The sequence below is a fragment of the Cervus canadensis genome, chromosome 6 (assembly GCF_019320065.1).
Source record: "Cervus canadensis isolate Bull #8, Minnesota chromosome 6, ASM1932006v1, whole genome shotgun sequence".
Classification (NCBI taxonomy): Eukaryota; Metazoa; Chordata; class Mammalia; order Artiodactyla; family Cervidae; genus Cervus; species Cervus canadensis.
In genome coordinates, this window is record NC_057391.1 from 82931721 (window position 1) to 82947928 (window position 16208).

Genomic DNA, 16208 nt, shown 5'->3' on the forward strand with positions numbered 1-16208 from the left:
ATCACGTGACTGGCGAAAGCCGTCGCGGAGGCTGGGGGGAGGGGGGAGGAGAAATGGGCGGGCGGCCGAGAGCGGGGATCGCTTCAGACGCGACGACGACGACGACGAGGTTGTCATGGAGCCGCGGGGCCGGGCTCGCGCATGCGCCGCCGTACCCACGGGTCGTCCGCCTGTGGAGCTGCGACCCCAGTCCTAGGTGAGCGACGGAGGGCTGCGGGGGCAGGGGAAAAGGGTTTGGGCGAGGAGCCGGCGGAGAGGAAGCGGGCGCAAGGGAGAGGAGGAGGGAACAGGCAAGACGGAGAGCGGGCACTTTCGGGGTGCCGAGGGCCAGATGGTGGGAGCAGGGGGTGATGCTCCCTGCCCCATTTGGTCGGTTGGTTTTGCTGCGAGGGTCAGGACCGCGTGGGAGAGGAGGTCACGGGTGAGGAGGGTTTTGTGTGTGGGGACCAAGTAGCGCTGGTGACCCTCTGAGGGTCCTGGGACCGCCCCCCCCCCCCCGTTTGGGGTTGTGGGGTGGGGGCGCGGGGTGGGTAGCTCCCAGTTCTGGACCCGGGGCACAGGTATGCTGTCTTTTTCCAGAGACTTGCTGTCACCCACTTTGCTGGTACTTTTGCCCCCCGGGTGACCACTTGTGCCAGGCGTGGTGCCAGGGGGCGGGGAGGTGGCCGAGAAGGTGGCCAGTGCCAAGTAAGGATTGAGTGGTTGACAGTGGGTGGGTTGAGGGGACCTCCGATCCATCCAGGCCCCAGGGCACCGGGCCGCAGCCAGGCTCCCTGTGATTGCCCAAGTTCTGGCAGTACTGCATGGCTTGGGCGTTTGCCCTGGCAGGCTGGTGGCATGCCAGTCACAGCACAGTCCGAGGGTCTGCCCAGTTCTGCCCTGCTGAGCCTGCAGGCTGGTGGGTGCCTGGAGGGCGCTCCTGCTGTCTGGCACAGATGTATCGTGGGCTGGTGCGAACGGGGAGGTGGGGGGTGGGCACTGTTAGCTGCGAACTCTTCTCCAGGCAGAGGGGTTTGAGGAAGTTCTGTAGTCTCATCTAATCTTTGAAAGAGGAAAATGAGTAAGCCATACCTGGTTCCAGACAGAGAACATTTGTATGGAATCGGGTTCGGGATCTTTGACCGGAATTTACAGCCAAATTGAAGCGTGCAAATGGTTGTGAAAGGGAAGAGGAGTATTAGAGATGTAGGTAGATGGTTGGTTTTGTTGTTTTTTTTTCCCCTCCTTTGTTAAAATCCACAGACTTTCCCCCAGATTGGTATCTCTGAAAATGCAGACCAAGAGAAAATGACTTCAGAGAAAACCTAGTAATGCATTTATAATTCCAACTAGGATTATTCATGGCTTTTTGGGTGGTAAGGTCTTAATTTTCTCTGGCCATGTATCTTTATTGTATTTAAACCTCTGCTTGGGCTTTCACCTCACACCTCTGTCTGTGCATGCCTGCTATACACGTGACACATTTTAAAGGGAACTTGAGCTCTCAGGAAAGTTGCCAAGTTGTCTGTTACAGTGGAATCTGCAATCAGCTTTTCAGATCCTTCCCTTGTATACCTTGGGCCTCCTTTTTATGAGAAACCTAAATCTCCATAGAGATTGTGGATTAGACCAACCTTTAGTTTGGCTGCTGGATTTAAAGCCAGAATGAGGAGTAGCTTAAAATGAGGCGTGGATGAAATGCCTGTTTCCTGCAGGAAACCAGACCTAGACATTAAATCTTGAGGTGACCGTGGTGTTTGAGGTGACCAGGAAATGCAGATTCCTGACCTTCAAGCCATTCAGGTGTTTTGGTGGCAGCTAAACTGTTAGGACTGTCCTGAGGACAAGTTTGTTGGAATTTATTATTCTGTGAGTATACCTCACACATTAATTGTTAGGGGCTGAGGTTGCAGAGATGAAAAGTCAACCCTTGAGGTTGAAGAGATGAACAGATCATTAGACTCTAATGTAAGAAGTGCATAAATAGAAGAACCAAGTGCTGTGACACACTTGTTAGAATTTTTTACTTTACACCTATTGATGTAGACCTCTAGATGTATTGGTTAACTTTCCGTTGTGAGTTTTAGCGTATACTGTTCTCTCCGGGAACCTTTTGGACCATGTGTTACGTGTGCACTTATAAGAGACCTTTCTCAGGTCAATTCAAACTTAGCTCGGAGTCCTCCTAATGCAGAGTTAGGCTCATGAGGATCTGAGATGTGTGTAAGACAGTTGTCATGGTTTTCAGTCTGTGCCAGGAATCAGAGATGGTACAGTGGGTATGATCTTGGTAACCCATCTTCAACCCCTGGTCAGCTTATGAGCATCTGACTTTATTGTAAAATGATACCGACCAGGAACACAATCTTGACGTTTTCAGACTTTGCCATTGTCCTAGCCCTGGGTTTGAGTGCACCAGTGGTAAATGCCATCGCTCTGTCTGTCTCTCGTCAAGGGCCTCGTCTATGCTGTGTATGAACGGGTCTGTTGTTCACTGGCTAACTGACATCTTCAGCGCCACTCCTGGGAGGGAAGCGCCTGTCTCAGAGAGGAAAGGTCAGATGGCAATGTAGCCCTTTGTTCTCATTCCCACTTGACTTTCTCCGGGACACTAAGACTGCTGAAGGAGAATTTTACTTAGGACAGAGGCTTTCATATTTTTAGCACTTCCACATCCAAAGCAGTCACTTTGATTATTCTGAAGTAGATTATGCAGTCTCTATTTCCAATTGTCAAGAATCTAAAATTTTTACATCTGTTCTCCTTTTAATGTCAACATTTTAGCATTTTGACCCCACAGTCAGTATTGTCCTGAAAATTCTCAGACAAGCAGGATAAATTCCTGTGTATTTTCTGTAGCTCCATTGACTGCAGCTTAATAACAGTAGCAAGACCTTGTTCCTTGTCTTGTTGCAAAGGTTGTGGAAGAAGTTGGGATGCTTTATCTCAAGTGCCTGTAAAATAATCCATTTCAAAAGATAATATGAAACTTCGTCAAGTTCTGAATTAGTTGCAACTGCCATGAGCTACCTTCCCAATCTAAATCAGTAGCAGGGTCAGGCTTGAATTTAGTCTGATGGCCCCTCCACCAGGGAGAGCTGCTGCCGTTTTTGAAGAAGCCGTCTGTTCAGTTTCAGACAGCAGTATTTCAGGAGAATGAAACTGTGTACATTTGTTGGGTTTCATACAAAAAGCTACAGATTTAATTAGAGAACGGTTTTGCATTTTCTTTTGCTTTTTAAGCTGACTTGTCCGTGCTGGCAGACTTCCTCACTGTCCGGTGGAGAGACGTGCTTTTGGATAGTGCCATGAGAGCTGTGACAGGGCCTGCAGTGAGGGAGACCTGGATTCGATTCCTGGGTCGGGAAGTTCCCTGGAGCAGGAAATGGCAACCCACACCAGTGTTCTTGCCTGGAGAATCCCACGGACAGAGGAGCCTGGTGGGCTACAGTCCATGGGATCACAAGAGTTGGACATGACTTAGTGCTATCATTTTTTTTTTAATGAGAAATGTGCCTTTCATGCACATGGTACTAAATGTGCTCCACCAAGGAGTGCTCAGTGTGATGTGGACTGAGTGGGGAGGCACTCGCCTTGGATGAGTTAGATATGGCACAGGCTCATTTTCACGGGGAATTGTGTTTAACTCAGCCTCATTCTGATCAGTGTGCATTCCCTTTAGTCCACTTCTGTCTTATGCAGAAGAGCAAGAGAGCTGTTCAAGGATGCCTGTAAGCATCCTTGGCTTCTATTTAACTTTATTTCCAATCCCCCCTCTGCTTCTGGAGTGGTTGGTGTTCTTCACTAGATCCTGTATTAGCAGAAATGTTCACACTTGGCATTTTCAGGGTGTTTTCAGATACACGGCTGTCTGACAGGGGGCCCATGTTTCTCTCTTCTCAGAAGGACAAACGGATGGAGTCAAAAATGAATCGTGAGTAAGAAGGCCACCAGGTGTTGCTTAAACCTACCACCTTGGTCCATTTGGGCTGTCATGACAAAATACCACAGAGCGGGTAGCTTATAAACCACAGAAATTTATTTCTCCCAGTTCTGGAAACTGAAAGTCCAAGCTTAGGGTTCCGGCATGGTCCAGGGACAGCCCTCTTTTGGGTCACAGACTTCTCACTGACTCTGGTGCAAGGGGCTGGGGACCTTTCTGAAGCCTAAGGCACTCATCCCATGAGGTGAAGCCCTCGTGACCTAAGCCCCACCTTCTAATACCATCATCTTGGGGGATTAAGGCTCCATATATGAATTTTTGGGGGACACAGACGTTCAGACTGGAGCACTTATCCAGTTGCGTTGTTATTGTCGTTTTCCCTGTTGGCCTGCTGTTCTCTTTATCCCTGCAGTATCCTTGTGTTCTTACTGTGCCACCTTTCCAGCTGCAGTCCCTTGGCTGTTCAGAAAAGAAAGTGAAAGTGTTAGTTGCTCAGTCATGTCTGACTCTTTGTGACCCCATGGACTGTAGCCCGCCAGGCTCCTCTGTCCATGGAATTCTCCAGGCAAGAATACTGGAGTGGGTTGCCATGCCTTTCTCCAGGGGATCTTCTCGACCTGGGGATCAAACCCAGGTCTCCTGCATTGGAGGCAGATTCTTTAGCATCTGAGCCAGGGAAGCCCTGGCTGTTCAGTGGGCCCTGTTAAAATATCTTGACAGGCTCATTGGTCTCACACTTTGCACTGTTTACCTAGTTCTGGATCTGCTTTGAACTAGCTGTGCGTCTCTGGATCAAATCTAGGCGTCTCTCCAGGAAGAGGGGAACCAGGTCTATTTGATTCACTCTGTACCCCCCATTCTTAGCATCGTGCCTAGTTCACAGCAGGCGCTCGGGAAATATTTTTAAATGACTGACTATAACTTATCTGAGCCTCAACTTCCTCCTCTGTAAAATGGGATAACAACTGAGAAGGATGTGAGGCTCAAATGAGAGAATCTTAACATCAATAATGTTATGGGCGTTTGTGGATCAAATTGCTGGTCTATCTGGTCTTCCGTGTGCATAGATGCACTTTCTAAGCCAGGATGTGGCATGCATATATAAGGAGTTGTATTTTTCTCTGTTCACTACCTCCTCTAAAGAACTGAAAGGTTAATTTGAGAAACTACACTTGGGGAGGTGGCAGGAAGTCTCAGGCCTGCGGATGTATCCTGGGAAGCAGGCCTGGTCCGAGGTGGGCATCCCCTCTCCTCTCCTTCTCCCTCAGGGAGCATTCCAGAGAGCTAATCAAATGTGCCTTTGTTAGCAGTTTACAAAGCTTCCACTGAATGATCTGTGTGCTTTGCATTTGTAATGGATTTAGAGGGCAGGGAGAGGACAGTGAGCCCGCCTTTGGGTGGAAACCATTCTCCTGCTGAGCAAACGTGTTGCCTTTGTCAGCTGAGACCTCTGAGAAAGTGCCCGGAGAGGCCCGTGTCCTTTGCCTGGACTTTACTCAGCGCAGGCTCACCTGTCCCAGCTCTCCAGGCAGTGACTTACGTAACTGCTGTTTTTTTCACAGGGCAGTCCAGATGAAAAGAGTACTGATGAGTCCCCTCGCAGCCCAGTAAAACATGGAGAAGAAGAACCCGTCCAGAGAGGGCTCTCGAAGGCTGTCAGCCAAACCAAGCAAGGGCTCGGAGATGAAAAAGGCGTCTCGTCAGCTCGGCCTGGCAGCTGCTGAGTCAGATAAGGACTCTGGATTTTCAGGTTAAAATTACCTTATCGTTTCTACACTGTAGTGAATGATTTGCCTGAAAAACGTCCTCCATAAAACTCACTTGTGTGATAAGGATGGGAAGATTTCACCCACAGGAGAAATGAATGGCTTTCTGGTCTCTTAAAACGGTAGTTCTTTTGCCACATGGCAGGGTATTCATTAGAGACACAGTGGGGTTAGTTCCGAAGGAACGGTTTGACGTCTTTTTTCAGCTCAGACTCTCAACTTCAAATCTTACACATTTTCCACTGTGGCAAGTGGTTATGGGAGAAAAGATATAAAATACTCATAATTCTGTTGTCTTTCCTCCTTTCTCACAAGAATAGTTATATTGCAGTTACATTGCATTCCAGTAATCACATTGGAAAAAAAACTGTATGTTGTCACCACATATAACAAATTAAAACAGGTAGTATATAATTTGTTAAGATACCTTTTTTCTAAGAAAATATTTTGCTGTGTTTAAAAACGTTTCCTCCTGGCAGCCCATCCCTGCCAGTGTTTGCTTTTTGTGTTTGGTCTGTGAGTCTCCTGGCCCCATTCCAAACCTGAGTACCTATTAGAGACGAGAAAGCAGGACAGTTTTCCTTACTAGTTTTTCTGAAAGAACTAACTGCATGCCCAGTAAATCTTTTAATTTTGTGCTGAGTCTTTTTTTATCTCCAGGTCAGAGAGTAGTGGCTTAAATACAGCTCGAGTGGCAACGTTTTTGGCCCAGGGGATGCAGAGGGGTGATGCCAGGGGATTCGGCCTGGGCCAGCATCCTGAGAGAGTGGAGCCCTCTCCTGGAGGAAGATTTCTGTTTTCCAGCCCACAGAGACTAATCAGTCCATCTTGTCGATTTATGAATTTATAGTGAGAAATGCAGCTCTTAGGAAACCTGAACTCTGTCATCCTTAGATTGGTAAATTCTCTCTGTAGGTAAAGCTGCAGGGGAAGCCAGGTTATCAACAGATTGTTGCTCCAAGAGGAACAGAGCACCAGGTCAGGGATTAGAATAAGGACAGTTAAGGAAAGTTAGGGCCAGCATATAGCTCTTTGGGTTTTTCTTCTCAATCTTTTCATGTTGTTTCCCAAGCTCCCCACATCATAAGGCTCTTCTGAGGCATTTGTTAAAAAACACCAGACCCCTCTCCTGGAGATTATGACATCGAGGGTCTGGGGGGAGGGCCTGGAATGTGGGTTTCATATTTTGACAAGTGTCTCTGGTGATGCCTGTGATCAGACAGGTTTGGGAACCTGCAGGCCTATGTCTTTTTTTTTTTTTCTCTCTGTCTTAATATCATATTTGGGTTGTTTTTTTTTTTTAATATCATGAAGGTAATAAATGCTCATTGAAGAAGCTCAGAAGTTTAGGTACATGCAAAGAAGAAAATAAACATTAACCATAACCCCACCCCCTGTTATTCTCAATACTGTGGCCATTTTGGTACTTCCTCTAACAACTTGAGCTCCATCAGGCCAGCTGTTTTATAGCATGTTGCACAGTCTGGGTAGTTTTCTGAAAGTTTCCTATTCTCTATGCAGAAGTGCCTTAAGAAGTTCTGTGCTGTTCAGACACAAGGCAGTATTAAAAACACTCAGACTTGTATGCCCAGAAGGTGGTCCCAGTGACGGCCTCCAGCCACTCTGGGCCGGGTACCAGTGGTGTCGTCACTGCTGGAGTTGTCCTTTCAGTTACCTTGGGATGTGATGCAATTGGCAGTCACTAATTAGCTCCAGTCCATATTTAGATTTTTCCCATTGTCCCAATAGTGTCTTTTATAACTGTTAGTCTTTTTTTGTATATTTGCTTGTTTTGGATGTAGAACTCAGTTGAAGGTTGTGCATTTCATTTCATTGTCCTGTCTTTTTGATCTTAGTCTAGAACAGTTCCCTTGTCTTCCCTTTTCTTTCCTTCCTTTTTTTTCTTTGTGAAATCGACATCTTTAAATGAGTTAGGCCTGTTGTTTTGTAGAATGTTTCACACTGGACTTCTCTGGTAGCTTCCCCAATATTAGAAACAGAATAAACATTTTTTAAATAGAAAACTAAATTTTTGGTGTTATATCCTTCTCATTGCAACACATGAGGTGACTCCTAGGTTTGTCTTCTTGGTGATGCTCTGATTAAGGGAGTAATTGTAGACCCTATTTCTTTATTATGAAAGTACCCCTTTCTCTTTGTAATTAATAAGCAGTTTATGGGATGATACTTTGAGATTGTGTGACACTCCTGTTTTCCAACAACCTCTTGACCACTGGTTTTCGCATCCATTGACGATGCTTGCCTGAACCAGTTACTATGTTTGTGGTGTGAAAAATGGTGATCTAATTCTATATCATTTGTTTACGTTTTATTAGCTGATGATCTTTTATAAAGAAACATTTCTCTGCCCTCTCTTTTGAGCATCACTGTAGATTCACAGACGTCTTTTCTGATTTCCTTTGTCAGCCCATTATCAGTATTCTTTTTGATACCAGGTTGTCCCCCATTGGGTCAGTGGTGGTCCCTTCTAGATGGCACCTGTGTCTTTGACGTGTCTCACATTTTTGTTTGAGTGCTTCCTTGCTTTCTGGGACAGTAACATGTCTAGGCTTGTTTTGCACCTTCCCTGCCAAAGACATCAGCCATTTCTCCAAGGAGCCCTGGTTTCCTTTTCATGCAGAATAGCATTTGCATAGAAAACAAGATACACATACTAGGTACGTACTTTTCTTCTGAAGTTCTTTGTTTATGGCCCAATAGTTCTTAACTAAAGGTGCACATCTGGATTACTTGTGGTGCTTTGTGAAAATACATGTGCCTGGACACCAGATAAATTAATTCCTAGATTGAGGGGAAGACCCCAAGACCCATAATTTCTGAAAAGCATCTCTGGAGAATCTGATTAAAGGCAAGTGTTAACAGTTGCACTCTTCTAAATTATAGTCACATTCCAGTCTTGCCTCATCCAGATGACACTGAGATTTTTGACGAGCATGTAGGGTATTCCAAGCCTCCTTACTGGCAGTCTCTTGGTTTACTCCAGCAAGGAACTAATTAAGTCCGTTCTTTATGGATGTCACGTAGAGCAACCTTCTTTTCTTGGCCGTGGAGAGAATCTTTCCATCACCAGTTGTACAGGATCCCCAGTAGGCACACTCAGCATGCATTTAGGACACTAACAAAGGAGGTGCTTAACTGGGTGGAGGAGGAAAACAAAGACATCATAAGCCTCAACTTGATGAACTTATCCAGACTTTTACAATTAGGAAACTTAGGAGGCGTGTATTTTAATTTCAGCAAGGTGGTGAGTCTTGGGGTTTTATTGTTACTTGTTTTTGTTGTTATTACATCATGTGGTGCCTAGAGCCTCTAAAGATCTTCATCTTGTCTCAGGTCCCATGCACACTCCTCTCCCTTTTCAACCACAGATTCTTTTTTTTTTTTTTTTAATTTAATTTTATTTTTTTTCAACCACAGATTCTTAAAAGTAATGAGCTAACATTGAAGCCTTTACCCACTTCTGTAGACTGGTGATGATTACTTTCACATGAACCCTAATTGATGCTGGCTTTTGTCTATAAGAGAGTCAGAACGGAAGTCTGCTGTCCCAGTGCAGCGATTATTAATCTCTTGGGGTGGGAGGGATAATTATGCATCCCATTGAGAATCCCATGAAAGGTAGACATGCTCCTCAGAAGAATTCTCAAAAGCACGGTCACAAATGTTCCATTCGATTTCAGGGAGTTTGTGGCTCCCCAGGAGGACTGGTTAGGAGCCCAAGTAAACTGACCATTTCTCTGCCCAGCAGATGGGAGCTCAGAATGCCTGAGCTCGGCCGAGCAGATGGAGTCCGAGGACATGCTGAGCGCCTTAGGCTGGAGCCGAGAGGACAGGCCAAGGCCAAGTTCCAAGCCTGCAAGTGGAGCCTTCCCGACTCTGTCCCCCATGGTGGTCATGAAGAACGTGCTGGTCAAACAGGTGAGGAGGACCGCGCTCGTCACGCTTTGCACACTCGAGTTTCTGAGCTTCCTGTGCACTGAGTTTCTCTCCACCAAGGAGGGATGTGAGAAGCAGACCACCAGAAACCACACCAACACATGCCACTCTCCTGGGAAGAGGGTGTGGCCTTTCAGCTACTGACTTGGTTTGAAAAAAGGAATACAGGAGTCAGGACATGTATTCTCATTTTCCAGACGTTAAGACTGCATCCCTAGTTTGTCCAAAGGTGTCTGGAATACCTTAGTCATGTTTAAAGGAACCAAGCAGAAATGTCCTAACTTCCATAGTACATCTAAGATATGACAGAGTTTAGGGTTGAAACAAGAGGCTCTTTTTTTAAAATTTGAATTTCCCTGGGGACTTTGAGAAGTAGAAGCAATTTCCCTATTTCTCATGTTATATTCTGAGCATTTTCTTAGTAATCAGCCAGAGCTATGTCATTAGCGAAAAAGCAACTCTTTGGTACAGGTATGACTTTAGCAGCAGACTCCACATAGCATTGCCATAGAATTGAATAGTACTTTGTTATAGGTTTTATCGCATAACTATGCAAATTATGTGGTTATTGTCTAGATATGAAAGAAAAGATTTAGATAAAAAGTCTTAAGCTTAGCCCCAGTGTTTGAGTCAGAGAATTCAATCCTATTAACTTAGTTAGAGAACATGTAACCTTATCCTGCTTTGCTCTGAAACAGACTAGTCCTCTTGTGGTTCTGTTGATGAGGCTGTTTGAAGCCAGTGAAGTTTGCAGTCTGACTGTGTGTAGGTGACCTTCCCACCTTAGGTGGAAGAACGTGGCTGTAGCCTGACAGGAAACCCTAATGTCTTAACTGTTACCTAGTCACTGCTGAGCAACTCAAACTGATTTTCAGCAAGGCAACCTGGTGAGTTTGGATCTAAGAATTTGAAGATATCTGCTTGATAAATCACGTCTCAGCTGGAAGCACAGCTCTCCCTGAAACGAGGAGATTTGAGAATAAAGACATGAAATGGAGCCCAAATGGGGTCGTTCAGGCTCCACCGGTGCTCCTCAGGACTCCTGTCTCCTGCTCTTTCCTCTCCGCCTTCCTCTCTGGCCGCCTTGTCACTCTTTCTTAGGCATCTGTGTTTTTTGTTGTGGGTGTTGTGGCAGTGCCGGAGGGCGGAGAACAGCCTGCAGTTGCTGGTGAGGAGGCGGGCCCTGCAGAGCCGTAGTCTTCAGGATAAAGACCCACTGGGAAGGCTTGATCAGGAGACAGGAGGCTTGGGGGCAGACTGACCTGATGGAGCAGTCTAGGAGTTTTGTGTTTTCACATGTGCTAGAATTCCAGCACATTCCAAGTTTTAAAAATCTTTGCTTATTATATAATGTCTTAATGATTGCTGCTTGGTTTTAGGTATTTTTCTCTGGTGAGTCTGATTCCAGTTCTGTCACCAGACTATGTCTTCTTACACACAAATTATTTCATCACCATGGACTTCAATTTCCTCATCTTTAACATGAGTCTTTTTGTGAAATGATTCTGAGATCCTGTGCAAGTCTAAAATATTCTCTGGTATTCCCTTAGATGATTTCAACAAGAGTGGTAACCTTGTACAAATCTAATAATTGGGACAAACAGACTAAGTCAGTGGGCATAACAGCAGCATTAGAAAGAGTAATCTTGGGAGAGCAATGAATTAGGTATTTTCTGGGTCTCTGTGCCTTGGAGGTCAATCCCTGTGGTGTGATTGACCAAGGGGACAGCCTGAAGTTTTGCTTTTGGCTGAGCTGCACTGGGCTGATCTCTTCTTTGAAAGACTCCTGATTCTGTATCTCCTCTGCTGGGGAGTGTGGTTGCTAGGCCCAGCATTGCTTGCTTGTTATTGCAGCATCTCTCAGTATATTTGAACACTAAGAGGGCTCCAAAATGGGCTTCCAGGTCATCCCACCCTTTGCACAGGAGATGAACTGTAGTTGAACTTGGCTAAGAGTTCTTAACCAGGTATCTATGGAGCTGAAATGTGTGCAAATCAGGTACCCACGTGGGAGCAGGGTCCATCACTTTCTGCAGATAAATCACGTGACTCCACCAAGGGGGAGAGCCTCTGTCAGGGCTCTTTCTGCCTGGCTTCAGGTATTCATGACTTTATTCTCAAATCTCCTCATTTCAGTGAGGAGAGCTGTGCTTCCAACCAGGCCCAAAGACGGGAGAACACTGCAACAACCATGTAAAATCACACACAGTGTGGAAGCACCCGCACTTGGTGGCTGCTACTGCCTTGCAGAGCTTTGTGGTTGTTGGGGGTCATTGCCATAAAAGCAGACCTGTGGACTCCTGACACTAGGTAACTTTTTTTAAAAAAATGTAACTTTTTAATCAAAAGTTGTTTTCATGTAAAAGAGATTCCACAAGTAACTAAAGGAAGACTTTACTTTGGTGTAAAGTCACATTTATGGTATTGAGATAAGCACGTTTTAATTTATGACAGCAAATCGTACCATCCGTACTTTTATTGCCTCAGTTGTGACCTTGACTGTGTCATTACTCCACCTACCTACGCTTTTCTTTTTCTTGAGTGACAGCACTTGAATAAAGATAGCCATTCCCTCCAGTTTTCCCTTGAGAGAGAAAATCTGTGGTATCAGACCCAAGTGAATATTGAAGCCACTCTCATCTCCAGTTTTGTCAAGAAGGGCTACCCCGTGTGTGGAAATCTCCGTCCTTATGTCTGAGTATTTGCTCTGCCCCGTGGACAGCCGCGGGTAACGAGCAGTTTGCCACTCTTTCCCTTTGTCCTCAGGGCAGCAGCTCCTCCCAGCTCCAGTCGTGGACTGTCCAGCCCTCCTTTGAAGTGATCTCGGCCCAGCCACAGCTCTTATTCCTTCATCCGCCGGTCCCGTCTCCTGTCAGCCCGTGTCACGCCGGTGAGAAAAAGTCAGACTCCAGGAACTACTTGCCCATTCTCAATTCTTACACCAAAATAGCCCCTCACCCCGGCAAAAGGGGCCCTTCCCGCAGCCCAGAAGAACGAGGAGAAGGTGGCATGCAGAAGAAGGTCTGTACTGAGAGACTGGGGCCCGGCCTGTCTGCTCGCGAGCCAACCAAGACCGGTGCTGGCCCACCCCGGCCCCCGACCCCGGCCCCCCCCAGCGCCAAGCTTGCCGAGGACTCGGCTCTGCAGGGCGTGCCCTCCCTGGTGGCGGGTGGCAGTCCACAGACTCTCCAGCCGGTGTCCAGCAGCCATGTGGCTAAAGCTCCCAGCCTGACCTTTGCCTCCCCCGCCAGCCCCGTCTGTGCGTCCGACAGTACCCTGCACGGGGTGGAGAGCAGCTCCCCGCTGTCCCCGCCGGCAGCCAGTTACAGCTCCGCTCTGTGGGCTGCCGAGCACTTCTGCCGCAGCCCAGATAGCTTCCCAGAGCAGCGGCAGAGCAAGCACAGGCGCTTTCAAAATACCCTGGTAGTCCTGCACAAATCCGGTTTGCTGGAGATCACTTTGAAAACCAAGGAGTTGATTCGTCAGAACCAGGCAACTCAGGTGGAACTTGACCAGCTCAAGGAGCAGACCCGGCTGTTCATAGAGGCCACTAAGAGCAGGGCTCCTCAGGCCTGGGCCAGGCTGCAGGCATCTTTAACGTCAGGATCAGGTCATACCAGCAGTGACCTGGAAGCATTCTCTGAGCAGCCAGACATATAACATCGAAGGCATATTTTCCTGTTACTTGAGTGCTGCTTTTTAACTCTCTTACTGTTACCTACTCCTGTTTCCCAAAGCTTATGTAAGATCTTTTCCTTTTAAACTCAGACTGTTCATTGGTTCACTTACGAAGCCACATGCCAGGACCCGGCTGCTGTCTGAACCTGTGGTCTATGCACAGTTTACCTTCGTCTCTGTTCCAGCGAGGACCTCAGGTTTGGGTGTCCTTGAGTCCCTCTTCCTCAGCCTGCAGGCAGTTTGATGGCTCATGGGGAAAAGTGTGAGAGGTGATTGTGCGGGGCCCTTCTAGCTGTCACCTCCTGCCACCCCACTCACCAGCCATGATCGAGGGTGCAGTGATGCTGGCGAGCACTCAGAGCGACGCCTGTCAAGCCAGGGAGCAGGTGACACAGGAGCCCTTCATGGGTCTTCCCGTGAAGGTCTTAGTGACAGACGAAGGTACAAGAGGAGGGCGCTTGCGTTCCACAAGGCCCTGTACCCTTTGGCAGGAACCTGAAATGCTTTGGCACAGATTGCTCTTCGGATGCAAGCACTTAATCACTTAAAGCTTTGTTTTTTTAAACTTGAAAGTCAAAGGGAAAGAGTAGCACTGTTAACTCTTAGACTTTAATCACAAGCCAGATTTCTCTTAAACTGGTAGGCGAAATACTTCAGATTTGTTAAAGTATAGAATGGATTTAGGACCATCTGGAGCTACAGTTGATGAACTGCTTTTTTGACTCATAGAGTCTAAAGAAGGGAGAAATGGCTAGCATCTCTTGGTTAGGAGCTGGAAGATTCTAGTAATTTATGCCTTTTTTTTCCTCTCTTTTTTGAAACAATGCAACCTGTTTTATATGTGAAAATCTTAAGGACAGCTTCATGGTTTCCAATTGTGTAATCCAAGTCTGCCCTTTGCTACCACTTTTTTTCCCTCTTGTTTTTACAAAAGAAAAAAGAAAATATTATTAAGCTTGATAAACTTTGAATTAAAATCTTTGCAAAGTTATGACATACAAGTCTACAAAAACTTGGAAAACATTCTTGTTATCCGTTTTCTTTCCACATCCAGAGTTTTTATTCGTCTGATGCCACAGTGATGTGGAGCAGTCTTCCATGTTTGTTTTATGCATTGGATTTTGGCAGCAAAGCCAAAGGTATAATGGGTTCTGTGAAGTCCACCTAGAAATAGAGAGTATTGTGAGAACTTGCAGGTGATACACAGTTTTTCGGCTTCATCATAAACCAGATTTCTAGGTTGTAAAGTTGCCAACTTCTTATTCTCCCATTTAAAAAATTTCATTCTCTTGAAAACCTTAAGAATGACCAACTTCATTTTTTCTGCAAGGAAAATGGTCTTGAAGTTCTTCCAAGGCTAGAAGCTAATGCTAGTCGTAACTCTTAACGTAGTTTTAAAATTAGAAGGCTTCGAATTGCCTGCATTTTGTTCTCAAACGCAGTTTAGAAATAAACAACCCAGTAAACTCTCTTAGACTCTCCTAATCAATGCAGAATTATTACCTGCCATGTGCTTTCTGAAAGAGTTTCAGAAATCAGAGCAAATAGGTCTTTAAGGAGGCTCAGCTGCTTTTAATATTTTTTCTCTTGGCCCGCTCCCTCTGCCTCCCCTCAATCTGTGTGGTGCTACCGCAGCTCCGCCTTGCACACCATGCTAGGACGCTTCCTTTTTGGCAGAATATGTTTGGCAGCAAAGCCATAGAAACAGGTGCATTCAGAACAGCCTGGGCACCAGGCATGAGTCTTACTGAGGCAAAAATCTGAACACACTTGCTGAGAACCAAATTTACGCCATCGGAAGACTCCCCTGTGGAACTGTACGTGTCTTGGACTCTTCTCCCTAGATGGAGGTTTGCACTTCCTCCTGTCAGGCAAAAGATGCCGAGAGCCATCACCAGTGCTCTTTGCTGAGTGGCTCCTCTCTGATCTTGTGACTTGGTGCTGTGAGTCCCTCTAGGCTGTTGGCATGGGTGTTCTCTCCCTAGTGGAGCAGTAAGCAGATGCAGCCAGGTAGAGAAGCTGGTCCAGCAAAGAGCCATCCATTGAGGCTAGCAGACCTGTGGGGCCAGAGGCCAGATTGACAAGTGGAGGAACCTCGGAGTTGACCGGCAGGACCTCCGTTGGTTTCACACGGCTGTAAGTAGTCACAGTCTTCCTGATGCATGATGACCTGATCTTGTCTGAGGTTCTGTGGCAAAGCTGTTGTTTTCTGAAAGCCGTTCTTAACTCACACCAACCCTTAAGAGAAGTTTTGGCAGATGGTGTTGGCAGTGTTGAAACACATCTAGAAAAAGCTGCTGATTGAATTGATTATGGGAATGGAGCTTGGTGACATTTGTAATTTATTACACTCTCCTTGCTTTTATTGATTATGGTATTGTCTGACTTTGATTCCTTTGGCAGAACAATAATTCTTGTGCATATATTGAAGTGTCTTTCCAGCTATGAATTCTTTACGGTAGAGGTTTCTTTACCAAATGTGAATTCTTTTGAGGAAGTATGAAGTTTTGTAGAAATTGACTGTGAAACGTCAGAGAAAAATAAAAGTCACTTACTTGAAAACTATTTGGCCTTTGGGCTTTATAACTGCTTAAAACACTGAAATCAAGAGTTTGATTGATAGAGGTTTCATACGTATATACTCAAGGTATTTGGGGATGTTGAGATTAGATACTGAACTTGTGAAAATTCACTGTTCAGACTCCCACCGGTGTGAACTTAAAGGTGATGCAGGCAGTCTTAAGACAAATGGATGGTTTGACATTCTCTAGAGTCATGGAGGGTTTATATTGGGTAGGGTGGGAGGAGAAAAGAGAATACAGTTCAATGATTTCTTCCATCTGATATGACACTTTCACAGACGGAATTTTTAAATGACAAAAACC

The 16208-nt window shown here is 46.0% G+C and overlaps 1 protein-coding gene across 4 annotated transcripts; it reads left to right on the top strand.

The window, feature by feature from the left end:
• Window positions 1–9: 9 nt before the first annotated feature.
• On the top strand, window positions 10–15888 carry CIPC (CLOCK interacting pacemaker). 4 transcript variants are annotated; one of them, XM_043472630.1, is made up of 4 exons: window positions 10–196; window positions 5485–5672; window positions 9458–9627; window positions 12412–15888. In XM_043472630.1, exons 2-4 carry the CDS (start codon window positions 5537–5539, stop codon window positions 13303–13305), a joined length of 1200 nt encoding a protein of 399 aa, XP_043328565.1. In that variant the 5' UTR covers window positions 10–196; window positions 5485–5536; the 3' UTR covers window positions 13306–15888. The 4 variants fall into 4 exon arrangements, with proteins under 4 accessions (XP_043328565.1, XP_043328568.1, XP_043328566.1 ...); XM_043472633.1 differs by lacking the exon at window positions 10–196 and adding an exon at window positions 212–290; XM_043472631.1 differs by lacking the exon at window positions 10–196 and adding an exon at window positions 285–421.
• Window positions 15889–16208: the final 320 nt, after the last annotated feature.